Source organism: Pituophis catenifer, unplaced genomic scaffold, assembly GCF_029215685.1.
Source record: "Pituophis catenifer annectens isolate HBS135680 unplaced genomic scaffold, rPitCat1.0.hap2 SCAF_1, whole genome shotgun sequence".
Taxonomy (NCBI): domain Eukaryota; kingdom Metazoa; phylum Chordata; class Lepidosauria; order Squamata; family Colubridae; genus Pituophis; species Pituophis catenifer.
In genome coordinates, this window is record NW_027256881.1 from 69178846 (window position 1) to 69206172 (window position 27327).

At 37.4% G+C, this 27327-nt stretch overlaps 1 protein-coding gene across 2 annotated transcripts in view; it reads left to right on the forward strand.

Annotated features, from left to right (window-relative positions):
* Positions 1 to 265: 265 nt before the first annotated feature.
* B3GALNT2 (beta-1,3-N-acetylgalactosaminyltransferase 2) overlaps positions 266 to 27327 on the forward strand; it is a 30981-nt gene continuing 3919 nt past the window's right edge. Inside the window, exons 1-11 of one of the 2 annotated variants that reach the window (XM_070932547.1) lie at positions 266 to 425; positions 5801 to 5948; positions 6283 to 6383; positions 7255 to 7448; positions 10093 to 10188; positions 18670 to 18780; positions 22522 to 22600; positions 23774 to 23957; positions 24532 to 24657; positions 25269 to 25428; positions 26923 to 26979. In XM_070932547.1, the coding sequence (XP_070788648.1) occupies positions 314 to 425; positions 5801 to 5948; positions 6283 to 6383; positions 7255 to 7448; positions 10093 to 10188; positions 18670 to 18780; positions 22522 to 22600; positions 23774 to 23957; positions 24532 to 24657; positions 25269 to 25428; positions 26923 to 26979 (1368 nt within the window). In that variant the 5' untranslated portion in view covers positions 266 to 313. The remainder of the gene's footprint in view (positions 426 to 5800; positions 5949 to 6282; positions 6384 to 7254; positions 7449 to 10092; positions 10189 to 18669; positions 18781 to 22521; positions 22601 to 23773; positions 23958 to 24531; positions 24658 to 25268; positions 25429 to 26922; positions 26980 to 27327) is intronic. The other variant, XM_070932549.1, reaches the window with a different exon arrangement.

The following is a 27327-nucleotide window of genomic DNA, read 5'->3' on the forward strand; positions in this document are numbered from 1 at the left end:
CCTTCGCCTCTTGCGAGGTGGGCACAGAGAGAGAGAGAGAGAGAGAGAGAGGCGCTGTCGGATCGCGCCAAGGTCAAGCCGCTTCCGCTCAGCGGCGAGGCATTGTGGGGATTGTAGTGCGGAGGCCCGGCTTTGCGCACACGCTTTCCTGGTCCGGGGCGGGACTCTGGCTTTGGGCCGGGCGCGGGAGGGGCCGGCGAGGGTCTCTGGTGCCGGAGCGAGGGAAGGCGAAGGAGACCTTGCCTGTCTCTGCGGGTCCGTCCCGTCTCTGCTCCGAGAGAGGCCGCGACGGCTGGGCAGCGGCCGGCGGCCAATGCGAAATTGGTTGGTACTTCTCTGCCCGTGTGCGGTCGGGGTCGTGCTGCACCTTTGGCTTCTCCTCCTCAGCTGCCCGGCCAGCGGCCCCGGGAAGCAACACCCGGCAGGTAAGTGGCGGAGGGAGGGCGGGCATCGCACCCAAGCCTGCACGTTTGCCGTCCTCCCGCAGGGGAGGCGAGGGGTCAGACAGAGGCATCTTGCGGGAGGGCCTCCTTTGCACGGCGCCGTTGTGCCGTCCGTTCTGCTCACGGTTTCGGAAAGACCGGGCAGGAGATAAGAGGAGGAGGCGGGCAGCGCTGTTTTCTCCTCCCTGCAGCCGAGCGGTGGGGCAGGGTCGCCCGGGCTCTGGAGGGCAAGCCGAGAAGAGGTGGGGCAGCTCCTCAATCTCGGTCGAGAAGAAGGGAATGGCCAGCAGCCCTTCTCAGGCGAACCGAGGTTGCTTTGGAGAATAAGCGAGAAATAAGCGCGAGGTATGTTGCGTGTCTTGGAGATTCTCATTCATCCAGGTCGTGGTTGTCCCAAAGGTGCTTTTTTTTTCCCCAAGAGGCAACTGGACTTTTTGGTTTTTCTTTGAAGACGTTTCGCTTCTCATCCAAGAAGCTTCTTCTTCAGAGCTGGAGAAGCTTTTTGGATGGTAAGTGAAACGTCTTCGAAGAAAAACCAGAAAGTCCAGTTGCCTCTTGGGGGAAAAAAAAAGCACATTTGGGTATGTTGGTGTCTTTCATGGAGGAAAGAGCTTGGAGGGTTTGGATCAGGGGGAGATGCCCTTTCACCAGGTAGGAGAAAAAGTGCAGGATTGGGATATACAGTCCCCCAAAGGTTTGGAGAGAGGCTTGATAAAAGTAAGAGGGGGAAATGGCAGATGCTGAAGAAGGGAGTGGGCTTGATAAAATTTGAATTTTGTTGTTGTTGCTTTTTTTGACTAGTTCCACCAGCTGGAGGCATATGTTTGCATAGCTGCAATTCTTCAAACAGTTAAGGTCAAAAATCCTTGCTAATCTACTGCAAATTAGATACAGCTGCCAGTAGATATGAATAATTTTTGCTCATTCCTGTTGTGGAGTAAAATATGGAGCAGGAGTTGAGAAATAGAAGAAAAGAAAAGAAATTAGATTGCTCTCCATAGAGACTTTCCTTCAAGTCAGACCTTAGCTTCTGGTGATTTCATGGGTATGTTCAGGCAGGGTTTTGTTGACAGCTGTAGGGAAGGAGATGTTTACTGCTTTCTGGGATATTATTTCCACTTCCCAGAGTAACCTATAGTTCTGGTGTTCTCATATATGAGAAACTTGTGGTTATCTGGGGTAAAGAAGAGCTAGTAAATGTCACACTAAGAGTCTTATGTATTAAGTGTTGTGATGGGTGACTTCTGTCAATCCTAGCAGTTATAATTAGTCAGGTTTTGAGCCTGAATTTAATTTTTTGCAATTTTTTCAATGATACATGAATGACCTTGTCTTTAAAATCAAAGATAATTTAAAATTAAAAAGCATAATATCTACAAAGCAGTGTTTCTCAACAATTTCAACTGTTAGGATCTCACGCAAGCCTGAAAAAAAGATATAGCAGTTTTAAAAAGTGGTTGGGTTTGCAGTCCCCTAACTGTCCTTTCAAATCACTTTGAAGTTTGCAAATCTCTTGTGTGTGGGTGTGTATTAGCGAGAAGCTTCACTCCCAAAAAAGGGCAAGGCCAGAACAAAAAAAATACATTGTTTAAATTAATAACTTTAATTAGCTATAAAATGAAAAGCTGCATTTAAAAAACTAAACTATCCTTATCAATATATACCAATCATTCTTTTTTGCACCCACAAATTTCTCAAAGTATTATCTTCTTTGGGAGAAACAGCCAAAGGAAATGAAGAATAACAAAGAGTTATTTGTAAAAGAAGAGGGGAAATAGAAAATAGTTGTTTTATTTTTATCAGTTTTAAGATTATATTCCCCCCTCCCCCAATTCACAGGTATTATGTGGGAGAAAACTTCATTTTCCTGTTGGGTAAATACCATCTGTTTATATCATCTTCCTCTTATTTTGGCCAAACAACTTTTCTTTTCAAGATCTTGAGTTGTAGTCAAGTATTATTATTTCTTCTTCCAGAGTAATGGTAGAAGGCAGAAAGCTAATAAAAAATACAGACCTCCACAAACATGTTGAAGTTTTCTGTTACAGATTATTAAATAGAAGCATTAGGGAATTGAAATCAAATTCCGCAAACCACTTATGAAGCAGATATAATGAATAATTAAGCTCTTTCTCTTTTTTAAAGTGTCTCTAGAAAAATAGATAATCTAAGGAACTAAGATTTACAGACAGAGCTTCTGTGATTGAGCATCATGAGCTATTACTTGCCACATCTGTTTAAAGTCTTCTCAGACATTTTTTCAAATATCCCAGATGATGAAATAAAAACATATTGTTCATAAAAAACAACCCCTTGTGTTTCAGTGCTAAAACACAGGTATAGCATTTGCAGCTAGACTTGCTCATTATGTGTCAATAATACATTTCATTCAATTTTGATTTAAGAAGTTGTGTGAACTAGCTACGGTTTATAGTTTGGCAGCTGTGCAAATTCATCTGATCAGTGTTTTAAATCATAGTGAATAAACTATAGTGTGTGATATTTGAATCCAGTTCCATTTCATTATTTAGATTAATTTCTAAAAAAAAGAACCAAAGACAAATTCTTACATAAAAATAGCTATATATTACCATCTGTGGATTTTGGCAAGTTACTGGATCCTGTTCCTTTCTCTTGACCACACATAGAATCATGAAAATCTGTGATTTTCTCCCCAACTGTAGACTAGGAATGGGGAGACGAAAACAGCCCTCTTTTGGTAATGAGTTTCTCAGGGATTTAGGGAGTTTCCATTTAATGTTCTCAAAGCTACAGCAACAATATCTGTCTCCTTTCTTCCAATAGCAGGTGCATAAGCAAGATGCTCAAGTAATTAACATTCAACTCCAGGCATTTTTGGATGACGTTGATTCTCAGGATCCATTTCAGCCCAGATTTAAGTGCAGTTTTGAGACAGAAACAGCCATGATTTCCCCAGGGATGGCATTTACCAATAAAGAAACAAAACTGTTTTAGCTTCTCCTGAATCTCTCAGTAGCATTCTTATCATCAATCACAGTGTATTTCTGAAATGGGCATCTAAGTTACAGATATAATTTTTTGGTGATTCTGCTTCTGTTCAGGTGTCTAATTTGATATAATTATGCTGAAGAATTACCAATTGTAAGAAGGTAATATTTGAGGGTTTTCTAGATCTCTGTTTTATCTCACATGTTTTATTCTACATGTAACTGCTGCAGAGATTATGGTATCAGAGGATGTAGGCTGAGAGATCCTCAGCATATAGCTGAAGTTCAGTTATTTTTGTAATTTCATCTCATTCAAATGGAGACAGTGAATGTCCTGAATCAGTGTCCAATTGAGTAATGGACTGGACAGAGACCAAAGTTCAGTCCAGAAAGTTAGATGTGCATTTAGTGAGAAATTCGTCTGCCAAGTTTTTCTCTTCATAAGCTACACTACTTTCCATTCTCTTTCTGAGTGCATTTCAAAGCATGACTCTTGCTATTAAAGCCCCAAATAATTAGGGGGCAGTGTACAGTGTCTGGAGGAATTATTTCCCCATGTATACTTTGACCATCTCGGGGATTTCTTCTTTAGATACCTCTGTTGACTGAAGTTAAATGAGTGACTATAAGAGAATGGGTGATCGTTTTAGCTGTTTTCATTTTGTCCATGAAATGTTCTGTTCAGAAAGGCTTGTCTGGTCCCCCACATGGTTTTGAATGCAAAATTGAGATATTTCTGTCACTTCACATGTTGTTGATTTAAATAATTGATTTAGAGAAAAACGAAATCCTTTGTCTTAGGTAATTAAACCTAAGTAAATGCTATTTTTATGCATTTTATATTCTTCATACTGATTTTATTGAACTCTGTTATGCTTTCTTTCTTTTTATGAAATACACCCATAGAAATGTATTATGATGATAAAGTAATTGATCAGACTTTCTGGAGATGATGGAATTCTCACTGATGAACAAAGAAAAATTATAAAATGCGGGCAGTTTCCATTAACATAGCTGCTTCCAAGGAAAACACATAAATGTGTATAACACTAATTCAGACTACATATCTTCTTATTCATATTGTACATTGGTTTTCAGCTTATCAGCAAATAATTTCTTTTTCTTCGAATGATAAAATATTAGTTGAAAGGAATCCAATTGTGTTTTCCACCAATTTTTCTGAATTAAAAAGAGGGCAGCACTGATAATCTTCATAAATGTACTATTAAAAGACATAGTTGGAAGATCATCAAGATCCATACTAGATCTGAAACACAAAATTTGTTGATTTTTTTTTTTTTGGAGTTCATACTAAAATTAAAACTGAAATTATATCTTGTACATTATGTGCAGTCATTTTTCTAAACAGAGTTGGCATTTAGTTGATTTGACACTTAATTCTTTTTATTCTCAAATTAAGCAGAATGAGATGAAACTGATCTTTTGCCAGGGCTAAATATAAATCTCAATATATCCATTATACAATAATTTATTAAAAATAAACCATGAATACATGCTGTCATCCATGATGGAATGTAAATTACTTGTCTTGTTTATTGGATTTATGAAACCATAACAGTTAAAACTAAATCACTGTACTTAATGATAGTCGGTTATAGTTATGTATATCTAAATATAGTATGTATCTGCATGTTGGGAACCTGTGGCTCACTAGATGCTTCTGAAGTACATTTCCTAGCATTTCTCACCATTGTTATTGCCAGATAAAGCTACTGTAAGGGAAATGTAATTCAGTAATATCTGGGAAGCCTTGTTTCCTATGTTCCTGAAATATTTATGATGCATGGATATTGCTCATATGACTGTATTAACAACTTAGCTTCTCATTTTTAGAATCATTTCATTACATCTAAGCTGTATCTGTTTTACCATCTAATTCAGTGGTGTCAAACTCGCGTCCTCACGGCAGCGTCACGTGACATATCGCAACTTTTTCCCCCTTCGCTAAACCGGGCATGGGCGTGGCCAGCATGTGACACATCCCCAAGTTTGACACCCCTGATCTAATTTTTTTATCTATTTGGGTTAAAATACAGCAAATAAATATTAACCTTTTAAGGAAGAGAATATAGTATTTTTTAATATAGGAAATACACACACACACACAATATAATCATATTCTGTATTCTTATATATTTATATTCAATTCTTTGTATTAATGTTTCAGTTGTCAGGATATGTGAAACTATTTCCAGTATCTTGTTCTAAATTTTAGTAAATATTTTCTTCTAAAATCTTTTTTCTCATTTTATATGGATTTGGCTAAAATGTTTACAAATAATTGAAAAATGTCTTTTTTTATAACATTGATCTGCATACTTGTTTCCTTATTTCTCTGCTAAAATATTTTTAATTTATACTTCTTAGGTCTACTGGCTTTCTTTCCTCACTGGAAACCAAAACATTATGATGTTATTGTAGGGATACTCTCTGCACGACACAATGATGGATTGCGGAATGCTATAAGGAATACTTGGTTTAGGCATTTGAAGCAGCATCCAACTTTAAGTCATCGGTAATTCATCATTCTTACTGCCTTCATTCAAGAAGATGCAAATCTAACATTTATAGGTTCTCATTTAAATGAATTATTTTAAGAAATTCTTAGCATCATTTGAATAAGAGCCCAAAACTTATATTAAACAAAATGTTTACATGGCCTTTCCTTTCCTTTCCTTACGTGCCTTATCAAGAAAAATCTTGTTTTTCTTAATAGTTTCGATGAAATTCTCAGAATTAGCCTGTATAATTAGAATTTTACATGCATACATGTGTTTTACTGTTTGAAAAAAAAGGTAACAGAACCGGGCTAATAGAAGAAAAAATAAATGTTGTTAATCTTATTTTAGTGTCCTTGTGAAGTTTATAATCGGTACACATGGATGTGATGTACCAGTAGAAGACAGAGAAGATCCTTATTCATGCAAACTTCTAAATATCTCTAATCCAGGTAAGAACTGAAGGTTTCTGGGGAAAAAAGATACATTGTATGACATTCCTATAATCAGTCATAGAAAATATTGTAGCTGCTCCTATCCACAGAAGTATTGTTAAATGCATTTAAATAGGAGCTCTGATATTTTCAAGTAGTTGTGATAGTTAACAACTTTTTCATTGTAATGAGCCAGAAAATAAGCTACAATCTCACCTATCCATGTTAATTTTAATAATATTTTTTTTATTATTTTTTTAATTTGATTTATATGCCGCCCTTCTCCGGAGACTCAGGGCAGCTTACAATGCGTTAAGCAATAGCCTTCATACTTTTGTATATTTTATACAAAGTCAGCTTATTGCCCCCACAAACTGGGTCCTCATTTCACCTACCTTAGAAAGGATAGAAGGCTGAGTCAACCTTGAGCCTTGGAGAGATTCGAACCAGCAGAAATTGCAGGCAGCTGTGTTAATAACAGGGTGCGTATACCACTGTACTATCAAGGCTCTAATAAACAAGGCGCATAATATTTGAAGTATATGTGATATTGTTCTAAACGAGGGGTGTCAAACTCGTGACAACACGTTATCGTCATGTGACGTATTGCAACTTCCCCCCTTCATTAAAATGGGTGGGTGTGGCTAGCGTGTGACGCATCTGGCCTGCAGGCTGCAAGTTTGACACCCCTGTTCTAAACTATGTTCTATGTTAAGTATTAAGGTGTAAATGCTGTTCATGCACTGTGCCTGCTCTAGATGGTATAGAAATATAGAAAGTTTCCTTTTATGGTAAAATAAGAATGTCTGAAAGAGTTACTGAGTCTTGATTGCTTTCTTCTTATTTTAGATGAGCTTGGTTTGCCCTCTTTCTTAATTTTTTTCATTAGTTTTGAATCAAGAAATTGAAGCCTTCACTTTGCCAGAGGATGATACTTCGGTGCTCTCAGAAGACAGAGTTGTCAGTGTGCATTTCAAAGTCCTTTATCCGATTGTCATCACCAGTCTTGGGGTATTCTACGATGCTAAGGGTGTTGGATTCCAGAGAAACATTACAGTGAAACTATACCAAGCAGAACAAGAGGTATGCCATGTTCCGGCAATTGTTTTAATAGAATAGACCAAATCCATAGTCTCTTTAGGTGTGGAACTAAGCAGGGATTATTAAAGAGATAGTAGATATTCATGAAGAATGAACAGGCAAAATGACTTGTGGTGCTGTTATCTGCAATTCATTTGACTAGTGTATTTCTTAATCATTGTTTTAATTGGGGCTATCAGAAGTAGCTACTAAAACAGAATAAGTGGGAATAATGGGGGTGAAGTGAAGGATAAGTAATCAGTAATGTGTGTTATATACAGTGTGTGAGCATTTGAGGACCAGATTGTCGGGCGATATGCTGACTGTAAACCGCTTAGAGAGGGCTGTAAAGCACTGTGAAGCGGTATATAAGTCTAAGTGCTATTGCTATTTAGAAGTCTGAAAATGGCATATGGTAGTTATGTCCAAATTTTTTGAAGTCTTCATTCTGTACTGTAGTACTCATGGCACTTTAAGGAAAGAACACAGACCTGAAAAAACAAAAAAACATTTAAACTTTAAAGCAAATAATAAAATGTACTTTCCAGGTCTTGAGCCACAGTTTGTCAAGAATTTCTAACCAAAACAATGTGAAGGGGAAACTGGAGACTGCATGGGTTTCAGTCACCCTGTTTTACATCTGCACTAAGTATAGAAGAGTGTTGTTATTTTCCGAGTGTCCTTTTGAATGGATGGCTTTGTTTATTGGATTTTTGTAAACTGCATCTCAAAAGTTTGCACATTGTAAAATGGAATCTAAATGAAGCAGCAATGTGATCTTGTAGCCTCTTCAGAAGTAAATCCAACAAAGCTCAGTGGGGCTTACCACTAAGTAGATATGTAAAGCATTGCAGCCGCAATATGAATACTAAATAAACTCCTTTGCCTTGCAGTACTTATTAAAGGCAGAAATTCTTTACCTTTTTCTCAGCTCTGGTTCTGTCAATGCATTGCTGTAGCAGATGAATTCTGCTACATGGCTTTTCAGAAGTCCATTGTGAATCAAAGTTCAATCTTGTGGTCAGCATTCTGCTACCATAATACATTTTTAACACAATTATTTGAAACTTTAGGTTTAAGGAAGGTTCTCATAGAATTTAATCTCAGAATTGCTTTCAAAATAGACCAGTATTGCAATTAGCAGCTTGAGAGGGCATTATGGGTAGGTTTGTACTTAGAGGTTCATGAGTAATCAGTCTGACTGCGTGATAAGATTTTAAATATTTCAGACCTATCCCTTGGCTGTGTTACACAGTAAACATTATTTAGCATTCAGAGGCAATTCAACTTTGATTTAATACAGGGAAGAGTATTGTATTTGAATGCTAAATAATGTTTACTGTGTAACATGGCCAAGGGATATGTGTGACATGAAAATTGGTTTAATCACTGGTACATTTTTTCTTATGGCTATGAAATGTTAATTTACTATCACCAGGTGTCCATAGATTAACATGTTTCCTTTCTTGGGGTGAATGCCTGGCATTTGCAGAGAAGTACATTGCATATCACCCTCTAGAGCAGGGGTCCTCAACCTATGATCTGTGGTCCATTACTGGGCCGCGGGCCAATCACCATTGGGTCGCGTGAAAGGCCGGCCATGCACATGGCTCCACTCGTGCGAGCCTTGGTGAAGGTGCTTGTGGCCCTACTCATGTGAGCTTCATCGTAGGTACTCGCGGCCCCACTCTCATGAGTGTTGTTGCTGGTGCTTGTGGCTCCACTTGCACGAGTGTCACCACAAAAGTCACAGGTGCTTGTGTATGCACACATGCGCACAAGTGCTTGTCCCTCCCACAAAATCATCCCCACTTTCCCCCCTCCCCCCGCTCCGGGCCGTCAACCTGGAAAGGTTGGGGAACTCTGCTCTAGAGAGTTTTTATTTATGTTGAAATTGGATATGGTAAGAAGTGGTAGTCTTCTGGGCTGTGTGAGCAGTTTTTTCTCCAGGACAAATAATGGAGGAATCTTCTGCATATACTAGAATGTGCTAGTTTTAAAGAGATTAAAGATGGATTATGATAAAGTTAATATTTAGGTTGATAAATAATAACATTGAATTACTACTGATAATAAAAAATTACTTTAATGCAGAGGTGGATTAATGCATTTTTATATAGACATATAAACCTTCAAAGGTTATATTTATGATTGTTAGGTAGATTAAAATATCAAAATTATTTTTGTTTTGACTGTGGTTCATTTCAGTGTGAGAGAAATTGACTATGACAATAAAGTTTTGCCACAGTCTCCAAAACATATGAAACTTCTTAAAGCATGTATTAACAGAATAACAGAGTTGGAAGGGACCTTGGAGATCTTCTAGTCCAATCCCCTGCTCAGACAAATGGTTGCCCAATCTCTTAAAAACTTCTAGTGTTGGAGCATTTACAACTTCTGGAAGCAAGTTGTTCAAACATCTCTGTTTTCAACAACATAGTAGCGTTTTTGTATCTGTTAAGAGTAGGATACTAAAAGGCTTGAATTTATCAAAATTGCAGCATCATACATAAAAGTGATTTACATGTTTTACTTTGTTTTAAGATCCAGTTATGGTTTTTTTTTTCTTCATGAACTGGCCAAGAAGATGTGACTTTTCATGAATGATTTTCCTGGCTCACAAATGGGTTACTTATTATTTCCATAGGAGGCACTCTTCAGCGCTCGTTTTAGTCCACCTAGTTGTGGAGTACAAGTGAGCAGACTTTGGTACAAACCTGTAGAACAGTTCATTCTGCCAGAGGTATGTGCAGTGTATTTATGGGGCATACTGTACATTGATTCTTTCTCAATTCTTTTTTCATTTATTCATATTTGCTCAGCATTTTGTTGCAATTAATTTAAAAAAAATGGATTTAGGACTCGCATAGGACCTGCTAGTCATCTTTTTGTTTTGAAATGTAAAGTTCTTGATACTATTCATTTATTTTTCACATTTCTGAACCATCTCTCTCGAAGAGTAACTTATTAAGAGCTTAATAACATCATAGAAATTAAATACAAGATTTCCTGAATTTGTTTCCACATGTAGTATAGAAGCATAATATTACATAAGTTTTGGTCATGAGGTGAAAACAAAAGGTATTATATTGCATTCTGGAATTATAAAGTTTAAAGCAGTAGATAGTGACTAGATCAGGAAAAATAACCGGATGGGTTTAGATTTGGAATCGAGATCAATGAGGACAACTTGTGAATTCTGGGATAAAATTTTGTTTCAAAGGCTGATTTCTGTAAAGCTGGCCAACTTTATTCATTCAGGCATGAACAACCAGTCCCATACGTTTGGAGTTCAAACTAGCTGCTTTATTGTTCCCTGCCCATAAAACAGGAATCTCCCCAAACGGGCAGCTTTCACCTGGGAAAAACTAGATAAAGCTCAAAGGCATTTCGGAGAGGTCATACCTTTCCCTCTTGCATTTATGTAGTGAGTCCAGGCTAATTCCCTGCTTCAGCCCTTCTCCCGACTGGGATGGTTGCTCTTCAACAGTTCATGTCTCTAATTCTGAGGCTGATTTTTTTTTTTTTTAAAAAAAACATTCTGCTAAGGGGTATATAAATCATTCACAGTGAACAAAAATGTGTGTAGAAAAAGTATGTTGGTCTGAGATCTTACAAGTTTGACTAGGTGCTGAGATCCCCCAGAGACTGATTACATTTATTTTAAAGTTGAAATAATAAAAAAAGAACAAAAATGCTGCTGGCAGTACTTTTTCCCTCCAAATTTAAGTGGCATGATGTTGGATAGCTCTTACAAATTGACCACACCTGATTTAAGCTATGACCAGCGAACAAGACAGAATTATCCAGAATGAACCATTGTTTTATCTGGCTTACTTTAATAAGTAATAGTTTAAGGTAAATACATGCCACTGGGCTTAGACCTAATGGGTTTTGTTTTGTTAATGTAAAAGTGGAATTAAAAACTCTGTTGTCCTTGCAGATTTACCAGAGGAGAAAAGTAAGATCAGGCCACAAGAATAAGCAATGAAGGGTTTTCCATTATAGGTTATAAATCCTATAATCTCTGATTAGGTGTGTCTGTCTGGAATTTAGTAAGAATTATACTCCAGGACATTTGAAGTATTTACTTTAGCAAAAGTGAACTTTAAAACATTTGTCCTGGTTTCAGAGAATGGCAACATTATTTTTAGTGAAATTAGGTTTTCATATGTTGAGAAAATGCTGCCGACTGAATATCATTAACTACAAACACAAAGGGCTTTGTTTGGAAGAGAATGTTTCTGTTCAGTTTGTGCTATAGCACTTACTGCCAGGCAGCTATTCAAATTCTGAGTTTAGGGATGGAAGAGAGGATTGTGGCTTCAGACAGCAATGTTGTTGGATTAAGACATTTCTAAAATGTTAATTTAGGGGCACAATGAATGCTAATTAAATGCTTGTCCATTAATTAGACATTAGTGACATTATTGTTTTTAAATACAATAATACAAAAGTTACATTTGCCATAATTTTCAGACACTTAATAGTTTTAGCAAAAACATTTAAATGCCCATTTTATTCTTATTTTATAGATGCTCCCTCTATTATACTTCAAGTGAGTCTAAGCAAATAATATGATCTAACAACTGAGAAAAATATAAAAAAAAAACAACTATAACTATCATAATATAACCACAACTATAAAAAACACAAAACTATAAAAAGCAGCACTCATGCATATTCTAGGTAAGACTTTGTTCATAGTCGCTTCTATGGAGGTTCTCAGCAGTCGGCAGTTCAGCAGTTCAAATCCCTAATGCCGCATAACGGGGTAAGCTCCCGTTACTTGTCCCAACTTCTGCCAACCTAGCAGTTCAAAAGCACGTAAAAAAATGCAAGTAGAAAAATAGGGAACAACTTTGGTGGGAAGGTAACAGTGTTCCGTGCACCTTTGGCATTTAGTCATGCCGGCCACATGACCACGGAGACGTCTTCGGACAGCGCTGGCTCTTCAGCTTTGAAACGGAGATGAGCACCGCCCCCTAGAGTCGGGAACGACTAGCGCATACGTGCAAGGGGAACCTTTACCTTTACCTTTATGGAGGTTCTCAGTCATCCAAAAAGTCTAGTTGCCTCTTGAAAAAAGCACCTTTGGGACTCAACAGCCACTCTATGCCTGCTTAAACAACCTGGTCTTCAGCAGCTTTCCAGATGTTAATAGAAGGATGCTGTGCAAAGAGGATAGTTGGTATCACAGGAAAAAAAATTTGCTCACCTCCAAGGCCCCTTCCCATAACACCTCTGGGGGCTCTTAACATCTACTACTATCTACTTGCAGATCTTGGGCAGGCAGACTCTATTTAAAGCAAATGAATACCCAAGCCATGCACAGTTTTATAAATTACTACCACACCTGGAAATGCACCTAGTATCAAACTGGCAGCTACTGTAGCTATCTCAATATAGGTATTGTATGGGAGCGTTAATGTGCATTCTGTGCTAACAGTGGCTTCTAGGTGCTCTTCAAGGAAGACTTATGTAGATTGACTTATAAATAGTCTGGTCGGGAGGTGGTGAGGAAATGAATGACTTATTGTCAGTGCCTCCTGTTTCAGGGACACACACAACTGGTACACCAGCCAAAGGTGGGCAGTGAGTCTCCTGCTCATAGCTTCTATCTGCTGACATAGCAGGAGCTGTGAGCTCAGAAGAATCCTCAGATTATGTATCAGATCCTTTTTGGGAAGCCTAGCTCCATTAAGAGTTAATGTTGGAACTGCAGCATCTTGGTTTCTATATTAATAGCTTCCCTGCCTTATTTGAGTTAAATCTTAACCTGTTCTTCCAATCTATACCCTTATAACCTCCATACACTGGGTCAAGACTTTCACTATTTGCTATTCAGCCTAGGGTAGAGTTGCAGTGTTGGATATCATCTGATTATGGAAGATAATTTATTGTATACATCAAACATTCAAATAATATACTCTCCAAGAGTTTTCATGTAGGTATTAAATAAAATAAAGGGACGGGGGTGGGGGGTGGGGTCAAAGCTCTCGGGCATTTCATACTACAGTGCCAAAGGGCTTGATCGCTCATCTCCCTCATGCATCGAATGGGATGGCCCTCTCATAAAAGGACAAACAACATTCTGCAGAATGGTGCCTGCAACCCCAACCCTTGCAGATGGTTTAGAACAGGGGTGTCAAACTCGCGGCCTGCGGGCTGGATGTGTCATGTGCTGGCCACGCCCAGCCCCAGTTTAGCAAAGAGGAAAAAAGTCACGATACATCAAGTGATGACAGCGTGACGCTGCGAGTTTGACACCCCTGGTTTAGAAGGATATCATGGTTGACAATAATAAAAGCTACTGAGAAAACCAGCAGGATGAGGAACGTTGCATTATCTGTCTAAGTCTCATCAATATTAATTGACAAGAGTGATTGGTTCCACCCCCTGCCTGGATCTAAACTCTGATTGAAAAGAGTCCAGATAATCTTTTCTATAGTTTTGTGTAGTTGAAACCCCAACACCTTTTCAATAAATTTCTTACAAAAGTGGAGGTTGAAGACTGGTCGATACAATAATTGTCTGGGCCTTCTTAAGAAGAGACATACTAGAGTTCTCATCAGCATCCCTGACATTCTCCCCCCCGCCCATATCTCCTAGGTTCACCTGCCTCTAAAAACTGGCCCATTCCATTATATAAATTAGAACCATTTCCTGAATCAAAATATGGATTTTCTAAAAATGTTCTAAAATATTGACTTTATATTATTAATATTATTTGTATTGGATTAGATATTGATTTATCCCTTTGAACCTGTTAGTTCCTGGATAATATGATAATAGTATATAATATGGATAGCTATTTCAACAATAGTTTGTTGAAAATAAAGGTGAGGTTTGTCCATCTGCTGATTTTTTTCATGCTTTTAAAGGTGTCACTGAAAGAAAGATTAATAAGCTTCAGTGTTTGGAAACTTCAGATTGATTAAGTATATTACTGCCAAAAGAAATAACTATAGAAATAGATCCCATAAGAGAGTAGTTTAAAGACATATTGATTTGTTTGTGACTCTTTGGGCTTTAATGTGTTTATAAATGGAACAAGAACAGATATTGTGCTGCTGGACATTTTTAAAAGTCATATTATTGAAGTATGCCTTTTTGAAGTATATACATAAGTTGGTCCTTTGATAAGATGGTTTAACTTTGCTTTATTGACTATAACAAGGCCTTAGATTGTATCAGTTATGCCAAAATGAGCAATGAGATAATGGTATGCCAGAACACTGGATTAGTCTTTTCAAGATTCTTTACAATGAACTAGAAACTAATGTGAGAACTGAGTGTGAAGAAATATGGACTCAGGTGAAAGAAAGAAGATAAATGTTTTTGAATTAATGGACTTAAAGAGTCCATTGAACTGCAAGAGTCATGAACTGCAAAAAATAAGGCTGATTAATTTAAAATGATGATTAAGAAGAAACTCATATGCTTTACGATTTTGATGCGAGTATAAGGTGGACTAGAGAAAATATCCTTAGCCAGGTGGAAGAAAGAAAAAGAGGAAGTAGGCGGCTGGGCAGGCAGGATGGATATACATAGTCAGAGGTATCATTGGAAAGTCAGTGAAAGACTGGCAGATCTCCCTAAATACAGAATCAGAGAAGAAGTAATTATCTTCACATTTTAAAAAGGTTGAATTCAATTACCGTATTTTTCAGAGTATGAGATGCACCTTTCCCCCCCAAAAAAGAGGGTGAAAATCTGGGTGCATCTTATACTCCGAATGTAGCCTGCCCAGCTTCTCAAATGGAGGTTTCAGAGGCTGAAAAAAGCATCAGAAACAAAGCTTCAGAAAAAAAGCCTCCAAACAAAGCTTCAGAAAAAAAGCCTCAGAAACAGAGCTTTAGAGGCTTTTTTTCTGAAGCTCTGTTTTGGAGGCTTTCAGAGGCCAAAAAAAAAGTTTTTTCTGAAAGTTTCAGAAGTTTCAGAGGCAGAAAAAAAAGCAAAAAAAAAAAAAAAAAGCAAGGCCCAGAGTTCACAACCAACCAACCTGTTGCTAAAATTCACCTCTGGGAACAGCTGATTGGGGATATTCTGGGAGGCTGATCCACCCGCCAACCAGCTTTTTTCTTATTTTCCTCCCCAAAAATTAAAGTGTGTTTTATACTCCCGTGCGTCTTATACTCCGAAAATATGGTATATACAGACAGTTCATAGTCTTAAGATTCTGGCTTTATTTCTCCTGCACTTTTTGATAAACTAAAGTAGTTTGCCCCTTGGTGTTGTTTACATCAGGGGTCCCCAACTCTGGGCCCTGGCCCACTACCTAGCCTTGAGCCATTTGGAACCAGAAGTGGCGGGCGAGGATGTGCATACATATGTGCATTTGCACATGCATGTGTGCCGCTCGTATGGAAACATCTCCTCTCCTTCACCACCCTCACCCCCGTCAGTCGACAAAGCTGGAAAGGTTGGGGAACTCTAATTTACACCATAGATGCTAGCTGCATTATTAGTGTGAGAACCATCTTTTAAAGTATATGTTTCTAAAGACATGTCAAAATGAAGGGCATTTGTTCTTTCAGTTATCAGAAGACAGGCCTAGTTGGATAGTACCTATCTATCCAGTAGTATTTGACTACTATCCTAGTTGGATAGTAGTCAAATAAAGCTGCACTTTTTCTGCATATTTATCTGAAAGTACATCCACTTAATTCATTGGAACCTAGATCTGAGTCAGCATTTCTAATACTGATACATTGATTATTGTAAAATGTTACTGCTATTCTGAGGGTCTGAATACTATTCTGAATATATTCGGGCTCTAACTATGACTGTCATACATTGTTATCATTAATGCTTACTGCATTATCTTTCTGCATTTTCTATTTAGTACCTATTTCCTAGTAATGTATCTACAATTGATATATGAATCTTGTGGAATATGTTCAACTCTGCAAAAGCCTATGATGTAATTCATTTATTAATGTGAAGGTGTCAGTCTCCCTGCTTCTAGTTAAAACATAAATTAGTAGCAGTTGCCCCTGTGAAAATGCTCAGCATTTTATTTTGTTGATCAAGCTGCAGATCAGAAGAGAGGTATCTATTATGAAATGAAAGAGAGTTATCTAACTAAATCTAGCTATAAATTAGTTTGGGGTCATTTCTGTCAGCTGTTCCTCTTTAATGTGCATTAATTGCCTTAAATCTTAGCAACAATGGAATCAATTTGGCTCGCTGCATTTTCAGTGTTATGCGAATACCTGGAAAAATCAAGTTAATTGTATAAGCCATGGTACAAGTAACCATGCCATGAATGCATATATTATGAATGAGACTAGTGTGCCATGCACTTGGGAACATGATAGATGGTTTGTTTCTCTTTTTTTTTCTTTTTGCTACTGTACTTTATAATGGAATACTGTGTCTCTTTTAAAAAAAAAAGCCTTGGGAACACATTACCAAGCAAGAACATAGCAGAAGCCATGAGCTTCTCAGCTTACAAAGTTCTTTACCGAGTTCTTTTCAAGTTTCTTTCTGGGGCCTTAAGATACTGGATTTCTAGAAGCCATGGCCTCAATTTGGCTTAACACTTACAGATCTCTGACTGGTTAGATCTTGCCCCTTAGTGATGGAGGAGAGAATAGACATAACATACATTACTAATATCTGATTGAGTGAAGATGGAGTGGTTTTGCATTTGGCATCAGCTTCAACGCCAAGATTGGGGAGAATGCAACTCCCTTCCCATCAGCTGGTTGATCTGATACATCAGAATGACACTGATTTTATAGGAGCTATGTTGTTAATTGGCTTCCAAATTTAATTCAAAGTATTAGTTATTACTTACAAAACCTTTTATGATTTGGGTCCTTGTTACCTTTGTGACTGTCTACTCCAGGTAGAATTTTTTTGCCCAATATATGCAAGCCAAGGAGAATGCTCTGGTTTCCATTCTCACTGGAGATTAGAAGTTAGGGCCTGGAGGATAGTCTTCTTTGTGGACTAGCTTGCTCTTGAGGTTATAATAGTTCATTCCCTTCTGTCATTTAGGAAAAAACCTCTGATTTTCTACACAGTCTTTTTAGAGGAAAATCTCATATACAGTTGTCAGCATTTAGTTAATGAATGGACCAATATGTTTATGGATTTATAGTGACTATGTATTATAGTAATCTGCCTAGAATTCATAGAATAGTATCATATAGAATAATGTAAATTGAAACTATTATAAAGAAAAATAGCAATATAGTTTTTCTGCACTAATAGATGAGGTTACCAACTTGTGCCTATATAAAAAATAGCTATACTTTACAAGATTAAGGATATCCTGTTTTTAGATGAAAATTTACCAGTGTAGATAAAATTCTATGTATGCTTTGTCAAAAGGAAATTTTAGCATTTCCAGTAGGAATTACTCTAATTGCTAATGGGCTGATCACGCAAGCATAGCATTAAATGAATCAGGCTACCATATCCTGGTTAGTTAACTGTAATTTTAAAATGTCTTAGGCACTTGCTGACATATCAAAGTGCCTACATCCTTTGCCTTGTACTGTACTTACAAAACATTTGTCACCTTTTCATACTAAAAGTGACTAGATTTCTTTGTTGATTTTTGAAGATTGCAATATTTCAGGAACCACAGAGATCAGTGGTCTGTATCTTTGACAGACATGTAAAAGAACTCTGGTGCTTTTACTAGTTGGTAGTACTTTTTTTTTTTAAGGATTCTATTTAAGAATTATTCACCATGATGGACAAATGATAAGCTTTGTCTTATCACTGATTTTTCATTACAAAATATAATGTGCAGCTGCCATCTTAGTTAGGCATATATTTTGGGCTATTGAAAGCATTCAGAACAGGTGCTTTGCAAAGAGTCTTAATCTGGGCAAAGCACTGTAGAAGCCATATTGTTTGGAATTCTTGCTCAGTTGCTTTGAAGACTTTCTTTGGGGGTTGCTAGTGAAGCAGCTGGGCTACATACATACAGTCAGGAAAGCAACTGCGGAAGCCTTCCAAAACATGTGGATTCTTCAGTGCTTTGAAGACAGGTGCTTGGCACACTCTGCCCACCCATTGCAAAGTATTTCTTTTGAATGCTTTGCACAGCTCAAGTCTATATCTGTGTCTGTATCAAAGTTAAATTATAATGCTTTAGATTTATTCTGTCTTCAAAGCATTTAAAAAGATTTTTGAAATACATTTATCTTGTGTGTTCACATATTGATACACCGTTAATAGTATATGATGGCTGTTTTGACAGAGTTTTGAAGGCACCATTGTATGGGAAAGCCAGGATCTGCAAGGTCTTGTTTCTAGAAATCTTCATAAAGTGATGGTGAATGATGGCGGTGGTGTCTTCAGAATTATTACGGTCTGTCTTTTTATTCCCATTTCTTTTAAACGAACAAATAACTTTTCTTCGATTGAACAAATTTGTAAATGTTTCAGATTTTTAAATATTTTATTTTCCCTTCTGTCCATATTGTTTTATGTGTATTCCTCTTTCAGTGTTAGTTATGATTATTCACAGTTGACATATATATCCAGAAATTAAATGCTAATGTTGCCAACACTTGTAGCTTTTCTCCAAGTACTTTATTTAAAGCCACTAATCACGTAAATTTTCTTAATTTAAGAAGGACAAGACATACTTTAGCCAGGAATTATTTTTGAACAATTAGACCAAAACGGTTTTAAGAAAATTAGAACTTGATGAAGTGTAAAATAGTAATAAAATACCATAATTCCTTTATATGTTACTATTCACTTTGAATGTTAATGTTCATTAAAAAAGTAACATTTTTGAATTCTTGGTGCTCTCAGCTTGGTTATTTTCTTGCAGATGTTTCATTACCCAACTAGGTAACATCTTCAGTGCATTATAAAAGTGCAAGAGTGCATTTCAGTATACTGGTATATAAAATATGCATTTAATTGATTGATAATGTGCTAGCAAGTTGTTTTGGACTCCTAGCAACCACATAGATGTTCTCTATAAATATGTATGTAGTAGAATAGGGGAATGTAGGGATTTTAGGTTGTTAAAATACATAGTATACACTATTATGCTGTTGTCTTTTGTAGAAAGCAATGTATGCCAACTATAGAAAAGGTATAAGAAATAATAAACCAAAGAAATTAAAGGCACGAGATACAGTAAATGAACAGAAACCTAGCTGGATCTAGTTTCAGCAACCCTATTTTCTGGCTTCTCCAATCTTTTGAACTTGCAAGGCTTCCTTGTTTTTGCCACATTTATCCACCACTTTATGCATTCCCTTTTATTCTTTATTTCTAAAATGTACATAAAAATATTCAGTGAATGCCATTATTGGGATTGGACTTCTCCCATAAACCCAGAACATGATGCTTGAAAGACTGCAAGCATTCCCAAGGCAGAGACTAATAACAAAGAAATTATTTTTCAAATGTAGATGCCCTACATAACTACAGCTAATTTGAGACCAAAGTAACCATTCAAAACTCCATGTATGACTTCTGTGAGAAACAGCTGCATGTGCTGTTTCTCCTTTACTGGAGTGTTGGATGTCATCCAAAAAAGTGGATTACACCCCCCTCAACTTTTTGTTTGCAGGAGTACTTGGAACGCTCTTATTCATGCTTACTCAATTACAAACATAATTGGGTTGACCCATGAGTTATGACCTAAAATATCTTCAGTTAGATTGCAGTTCTAATTCACTGTATACCAGAAGGCAGTGATCCTCTTGAGTTGTACTTTACAAATCATAGATATAAACTATGTATCCAAAATCATTCTTTTACCCAGAGTTAACTTTGTTTAGACTTTGCAAGTTTGAATTCCACGAAGGCTATGTACAAAATAGAAAACATCTTTTGTTCTAACTCTGACACTAGCCAATGTAATCTAGAAAATCTGCCAAACCATTTGGGCTCGGACACAGTGTAACTGAAACAAAAGCGGGAGTGTTTTAGTTGTCCCAGATTTTGGCTGAAACAAAAACCAGACTGGTTCAGTATGATTTTATGAGGTTGAGAAGCCGAGCCTATTATGCATCATCCATTCCATGCAGCTTGTGGGCCATCCCCTATCTTCCCAATACATTCCTCCTTCCTCCCCCATCTCAACATATTCCACCAGACTGCTAGCCTGCCATCTTCCCAGAACCTTCCTTCCTTGCCCCTTTTCAGCTGCTGCCATCAGTGCATTTACGGCGCACTTGCCCCTTACTGCAGTGGTCACAGCAGGAAAGGACAGATTCCGAACATGGCACATTCCACCAGCTGGCCTACCTCCCCCCCAAATTTCTGCCCCTGATGTCCCAATGAGAAATATTCCGTTGGCCGACTTGCTTCCTGAGCTTCCCAGCGCCTTCCTCTGTTGTCAATGTCAGTATATATGCTACCACCAAGAAAACCCTGCGGCCTTGAGATTTTTCTTCTATTATCTTTCACCACTGCTGTCTGAAACAATTATGTTTTGGTCTGTCTCAAGAAAAAAAAAAAAGAATCCAGCATACAGACAAAAACATCTGAAACATACATGTTTTGATTCAAACATGGAGCACTTGAAAATAATTATTTCTGCATGGGCGTGCTTTGTGCACAGGGTATTTTATATACATTGCTTATTTCCTCATGCAATTTATGGCGTATTATTTCACATCAGGGGAGTGGCAGTTCTCTCTATGCATCTGTTTTAAGTGAACTGCAATGAACTAAGATGACCTTGCAAACAAAACAGTGTTCTGGCAAAACTTATTTACCACCCCAAGGAGTTGCCTCAAAGGAAGTGTCTTCATTTATATTATTTTCCATTATTAAGGGCTGTTAATCAAATATTAACCATTTAGGTTTGTTACAGGTACAATTGACTTTATAGTTTCCAGGATGATCTTAAGGTACCATGTACTTCAGTACTTTTGAGTCCTGCATCTTGTCCCATATAATCTCTTCTGTCTGGTGACAGTAGCTATTTTCAACATACTACTGATGAACTGGTGTTACATTCTAACTTTTCTCTTCTTCCACTTTCTACCATTGTGTCCACATGAATATTTTAGCCTCGTGGAACATGGAAACAACCAGTTTCAGGGATTGGGACACCAGCTGCTAATTTTAAGGAAAAGGGATAAGGAAACCAGGGACCCTACAAATGCTGTTGGAATCATAGACTCTGAACAAAACAGAAAACTATGTTTGCTTAAAAGCCCTACAAATATGTCAGGTGTTACAAAACATTTAAAATAAACAATAAAATTTGTACATTATTGCAATATTATTGCTGTTTGCTCCAGCAAATTGCTTCAGCAGCATTGAAAATAAGACAAAACTTCTGGATGTCTTAATGCTGGAGTAAAAATCACATAATGCTAATCTATAATGAACACATTATGTAAGTATTTAACGATACCTTATGTGTCTGACATATTACTTGATGATGCTTTCAGGATCATAGAATGCATCTTTTGTGACATTGTATACCTACATATGCACATGTTTGCAGGTACATACATTTTTAGAGAGAAAATGTTGGATCTCGGGAGCTGACAAGTTTTGTTTGCAGAATAGAATTTTCCTGACATTTCCTTGGCTTGTGGCCTATGTCCCTCTCCCGTTAAAAGTTTTAGGAATTTTGGGAATACTAGTGGCAGAAACCGTGAATTATAAATGATCAGAGCACTAAGAAATGTGCTTATCGATTTATTAAATTTCTATACTATGTACCTCATCTAAGTGGTTTATACCACCATAATAAAGCCATATAAGTACATGGATAAAAGCATAGCTTAGAAACTGGATTAAAAACAAGTTAAAATTTACAAGTAAAATTTAACAAGGTTAAAATTCAAAAGCTAGGAAGTTGTCCTCAGATGGGCACTAGCCATCCCCAGGGTTACCTCATACTTTTAGATACCCATGCTAATTGGCAAAGCCAGGTCTTAAAGATATTCTGGAAAACTGGAAGAGTGGGGGTCACCTCCTCTCTGGGGGGAAGAAATTATTTTTAAAAATGAATTCTGACAGCGCAATCAAATTTATATTTATATCATATTAATTGGGCTAAATAGAATAAGTGCAGTATATTGTGGTATAAGTTTTAATTATCTTTTTAAATTATCCACAATAGGCGGGAGAAGGATCACTACCACATGAATTTACACAGGGTGTGGAGGGGATCGCAGGTGGCTTTATTTATACTATTCAAGGTAAGCAGCAAAAAATGCTGATGCTTCCTTCTGTTAATGATAAGCAAGTAGATGAAATGCACCTCAAGTCCAGGTGGCTTAGTGGATGTGCTTTTTCTGATCAGCTACCTCAGTCTTTGACCATCCTGTCTCACTGAGAATTGTTGCACTTGTCTGACTGCTTAAAATGTGGATGGTGAAAAATATAGAGCTATTGTGATATGAAGTGTCCAAACTCTGACTCTTGTGTAGAAGTTTTGTCTTTCTACCATTTTGCACCACTGAAGGGGAAGAATATTCTGTGGGTTGTGGTTCACTTTGTGAAGGAAGTTGTTTTTAATACATCTTCAGTCGAATATGCGTGAACTTGAGTTTTCTTATCTTGCAGTTTTTTTCTTAACTATTATGCAAAATGGTATGAATGTAAAGAAATAGTCTTGCTTCTGACATAAGGACTTCCATCCGAGGCATGAGGAAGAGACAATTCCACCTCTGCTGTAGCCACTTTCTCTCAACATGTACTTGGGATTGTTTGATTACTAGCTGGAGATTTTGACCATGTATTCAGAATAACAGAGTAAGAGTTGGAAGGAACCTTGGAGGTCTTCTATTCCAACCCGCTACTCAAGCAGGAAACCTTATACCATTTCAGACAAATGGTGGTCCAATCTCTTCTTATAAAGAGGAGTACTCACAACCTCTGAAAGCAAATCATTCCACTAGTTAATTGTTATCTCAGGAAGTCAGAGGGAGAAGTGATAGGAAAAGGCATTTTGCACTCATGGAAATCAATTTGTGTGGTTCGGTATTTTGCCCAATCATTTTTCAGTGTGCCTAATATTTTATTGCTGCTTAATTCTTCACTGGCTTTTTACTTTAGAAGACTGCACAAATTTATTGAAATAATAAATTGACTATAGTTGCAGTTTTGTCTTTTATTGAATGCATTTGTTGATCAAAGTCTGATAGCGAAAGGAATTCCTTTTCTGTTTGCAGATTTCAAATAAGATATGGAGGGTTGAGGGAGTCTGTTGCACCACATTTGGTTGGGTTTGGGAGAAGAATAAGAAACCTCATTGCACAAGGATATATGTAACATCGGATGTAGCTCAAAGTAAGCATATTAAAAACCCTTCAGTGTAAGGACAGTAGAAGATTGTAATGTGAGATAGCCTTTTCTTGCTTCTATTTCAGAAGGTGAGATACTTTTACAAACCCTGCAGAGTCGCTCTGAAAGATTCCTAAACCATATGAACAAACTAGAAAAGGAGGATGTCTTACTGAAGGAAGAAAGCAACATTTACGACGATATAGTTTTTGTTGATGTTATTGATACTTACAGAAACGTTCCAGCCAAATTACTGAATTTCTATCGATGGTAAGCTGGAATGTGAGATGGTGATATCATATGGGTTTTGCTTGTTGATTTCTGTTATAAAATTAACACGAGGACACTGAATACAGATAGTCCTTGACTTAGGAGCATAATTGAGCCTGCAAGTTTGATTGTAGGTTGTGATGGTTCAATGGGTCATCACATGACCGTGACTGATTTATCACCTTTTTTGCAGTTGTCATTAAGCAAATGCGATGGTCATAAAGCAAACACAGCAGTTGTTCAACAAAGACAACTGCTATTAAATGAACCCATTGTTCACTATGGGGTGCTTTTTTTTGCTGGAAACTAGTCAATGCCATTTTCTGGCAAAAATGTTGTAAATCAGATTCCTTTTCTTTGCACCTTTATTTAATGTAGCCTTCAAGGGTAAGAATGAGATATTCTACGATGTGCTGGGTCACCGTTTAATATATTCTTAGAATAAGATTATTGTTTTATTTGCTATTATGGTTTAATTAAAACTTGATTAGAGTACTTGCCATTCATGACAGATAAAGGTGCATATTGACAAATACTTTTCCAGATGATGATAACCCTGATGATTTTGATATAGGACTGTAGAAGCTGCAAGTTTTGATGTCCTGCTGAAGACAGATGATGACTGCTACATAGATTTAGAGGCAATATTTAACAGAATAAAGCTTAAAAATCTGGGCAGACCAAATATCTGGTGGGGAAAGTGAGTATTGTTTTCTAATATATTGTGTTATTTATACAATTAGTGTACATAATTTCATAGTAATCAAAATAGATGTGTTGCAGTTAACGTGAGTTGACTGTTAAAAGAAAGAAGAAAAGATCTTTTTAATAGAAAAAAACATTTTAAAAACTGGTTTTTTGTTAATGTTCTTTTCTGTAAAACACTATTGAGAAGACATCAAACAATGATTAAAACGGATCTAAGAAACTTGTTTCAAAATGTCTTGCTTCATTGACCAAAATTGAGTTATTTTCATTGGTTCTGCGTGTCCATCTGTAGAGTCAAGTCCTTAAGATAGCAAGAAGTATGCATATAAACCTCTCAAAGCCATGAAATGAGTTTGGGTTCTTCTGTTACTTTAAGCCGCTTGATGAATTATTAAAGGGATCTACTTATCCACCCTATAATAAGAGACCAAAAGACAAGCTGGGGAATAAGCACGTTACTTCTAAGGAAATGGACAAGAAAATTAAAATGTCTGTTAGACAGTGCTAGAGAGAGAGAGCTTAGGAAAGCTTCCTCAATTGCTCAGATAAGTTAGAGAAGTATTTATTAATTTTTGTATCAAAATTACAACGTTTTGGCTTAAGTTTCAGATTAAATTGGGCAGTTGATCGGACTGGGAAGTGGCAAGAATTAGAGTACCCAAGTCCTGCATACCCAGCCTTTGCTTGTGGGTCTGGTTATGTTATTTCCAAAGATGTTGTAGAATGGCTAGCAAGCAATTCTGAAAGACTCAAAATATATCAGGTAAGTCTTTTGATAGGAGGGGAGGGCATGATTAGAGCAAAGTGGGATTCTACCTTTTGAAGAAATTGGATCACTAATAAAAAACTGATACTAAAAATAAATAGTCCTTCAAGATTATTTGTGCAAATTCATATACAGGTAATTCTCAAGTTGCAAATGTAATGGAGCCTGCCAATTACATTTGTAAGTCGATGATTTGTAGGAGTGAATCACGTTACCTGAACGTGATCACTCCCTGCTTTTGCCCATTCATTTGCTAATCAAATGCGAGGGTCATTAACTGCATGAGGTATCTCAGGGTGGGGAAGGCCATGGGGGGCTAGTGATGGGACAGGCTACCCAAGGCCTCCCCCACCCACTGAGATACCTTATGCTTCCCCCCTCCCATCCTGTTGCACTGGACTCGCCTTGCAAAGATCTCTCTCCTTTCTGTCGCAGTTTCTTTGTCTCTAAGGGAGAGGAGAACAGGACGATTTCCCTTCCTGCGTCCAGTCAGCTTGCAAATGCTTTTTGTGCCAACAGTGAAAGGTTCTGGGGGTCGTGATCTCATGCGACTTCAGGCACTCATCTGCTTTTGCAGAGAATGGGTGCCTGAAGGCACGCAAGATCACAGCCCCCAGAACCTTTCACTCTTGTCCAGCGTGGGAGGGGGAAGCAGTTGTGAGGAGTCAGGGGGAATAGGGTGAATGTTGCAATGCTTCTGTTGTATGGGTGAACAACTGCCATGGTGCTGCAACATGTGTAATTTTGGGACTGTGTCATAAATACTTGGGGTTATCGCATCACTTCGAGCAGTCACTAAGTGAACTGTCATAACTCGAGGATTACCTGTACTTTCTCTCTTTTATAAACTATACGTAATGGAAACATTTGCACATTGGTAGATAGATGAATGATTGCTATACATAGAATTCTGATTGGACAGAATTTTCATACTGCATTAGACCAGTGTTTTATCAACCTCACTAACTTTTGGATGTTTGGACTTCAACTTCCAGAATTACCCCAGGCAGCAGGATGGCTGGAGAGATTCTGGAAGTTGAAGTCCTCCCTTCGTGAAAGTTGCTGAGGTTGAGAAATATTGCAATAGACAATCTTGACTTACCCCCTTGCAAAAAGCTATGCAAGATCAGGCCTGATTAATACAGATATGAGATGATAGGAAGGGCTGGAGAATTGAAAAAACCCAGAAGGTGACAATGGCAAACCAGTTCCATTTTGTTGCCAAAACAAAAAACCAGAGTTAAATTGGAAACCTGCTATGACTTGTGGAAGCCCATGTCTTTATGAAAGTGCTCAAGTTCTTCATTATGCTTGTTTTGGTATAGAGTTGTGAGGCATCTGTAACCTAAACAAACATTGCCAACATAAGTGTTTAAGACAAGGCAAACTTTATTTTGTGAGGCATGCGCCTTCTACAGCAAGTTTCAGTATTCTGAATTTGGTTATTTACTACACTCCTTGTTTTGGTTCTGACTTAATTTATACACTTAGGGTGAAGATGTGAGCATGGGTATTTGGATGGCAGCCATTGGGCCAAAAAGATACCAGGTATGTGTTACTGTCAGATGAAATTTCTGAATAATTCTGTATGAATAATAGCAGTAACTTTTACAGGCCCCTAGTGCACTCCAAGATTTAAAAATTATCCTGAAATCAATTTTGTGGACTTCTGAAATATATATTCAAGGATGAGGAGGAATCATAAAAGCCCCAAGAAGTGAATTTTCAGAGCTACTGACCTATGCTTATAAAATGTGTAAGTTTTATCAACTAGGCATTGATAAATACTTCAGATAATTTTGTCTTACTACCTAGAAGTGACTCCCAGTGATTAATCAAATAAAAATATAGATTTAAGGCAGAATTCAGCTCTTTCCAAACCAGTTGTTTTTCCCT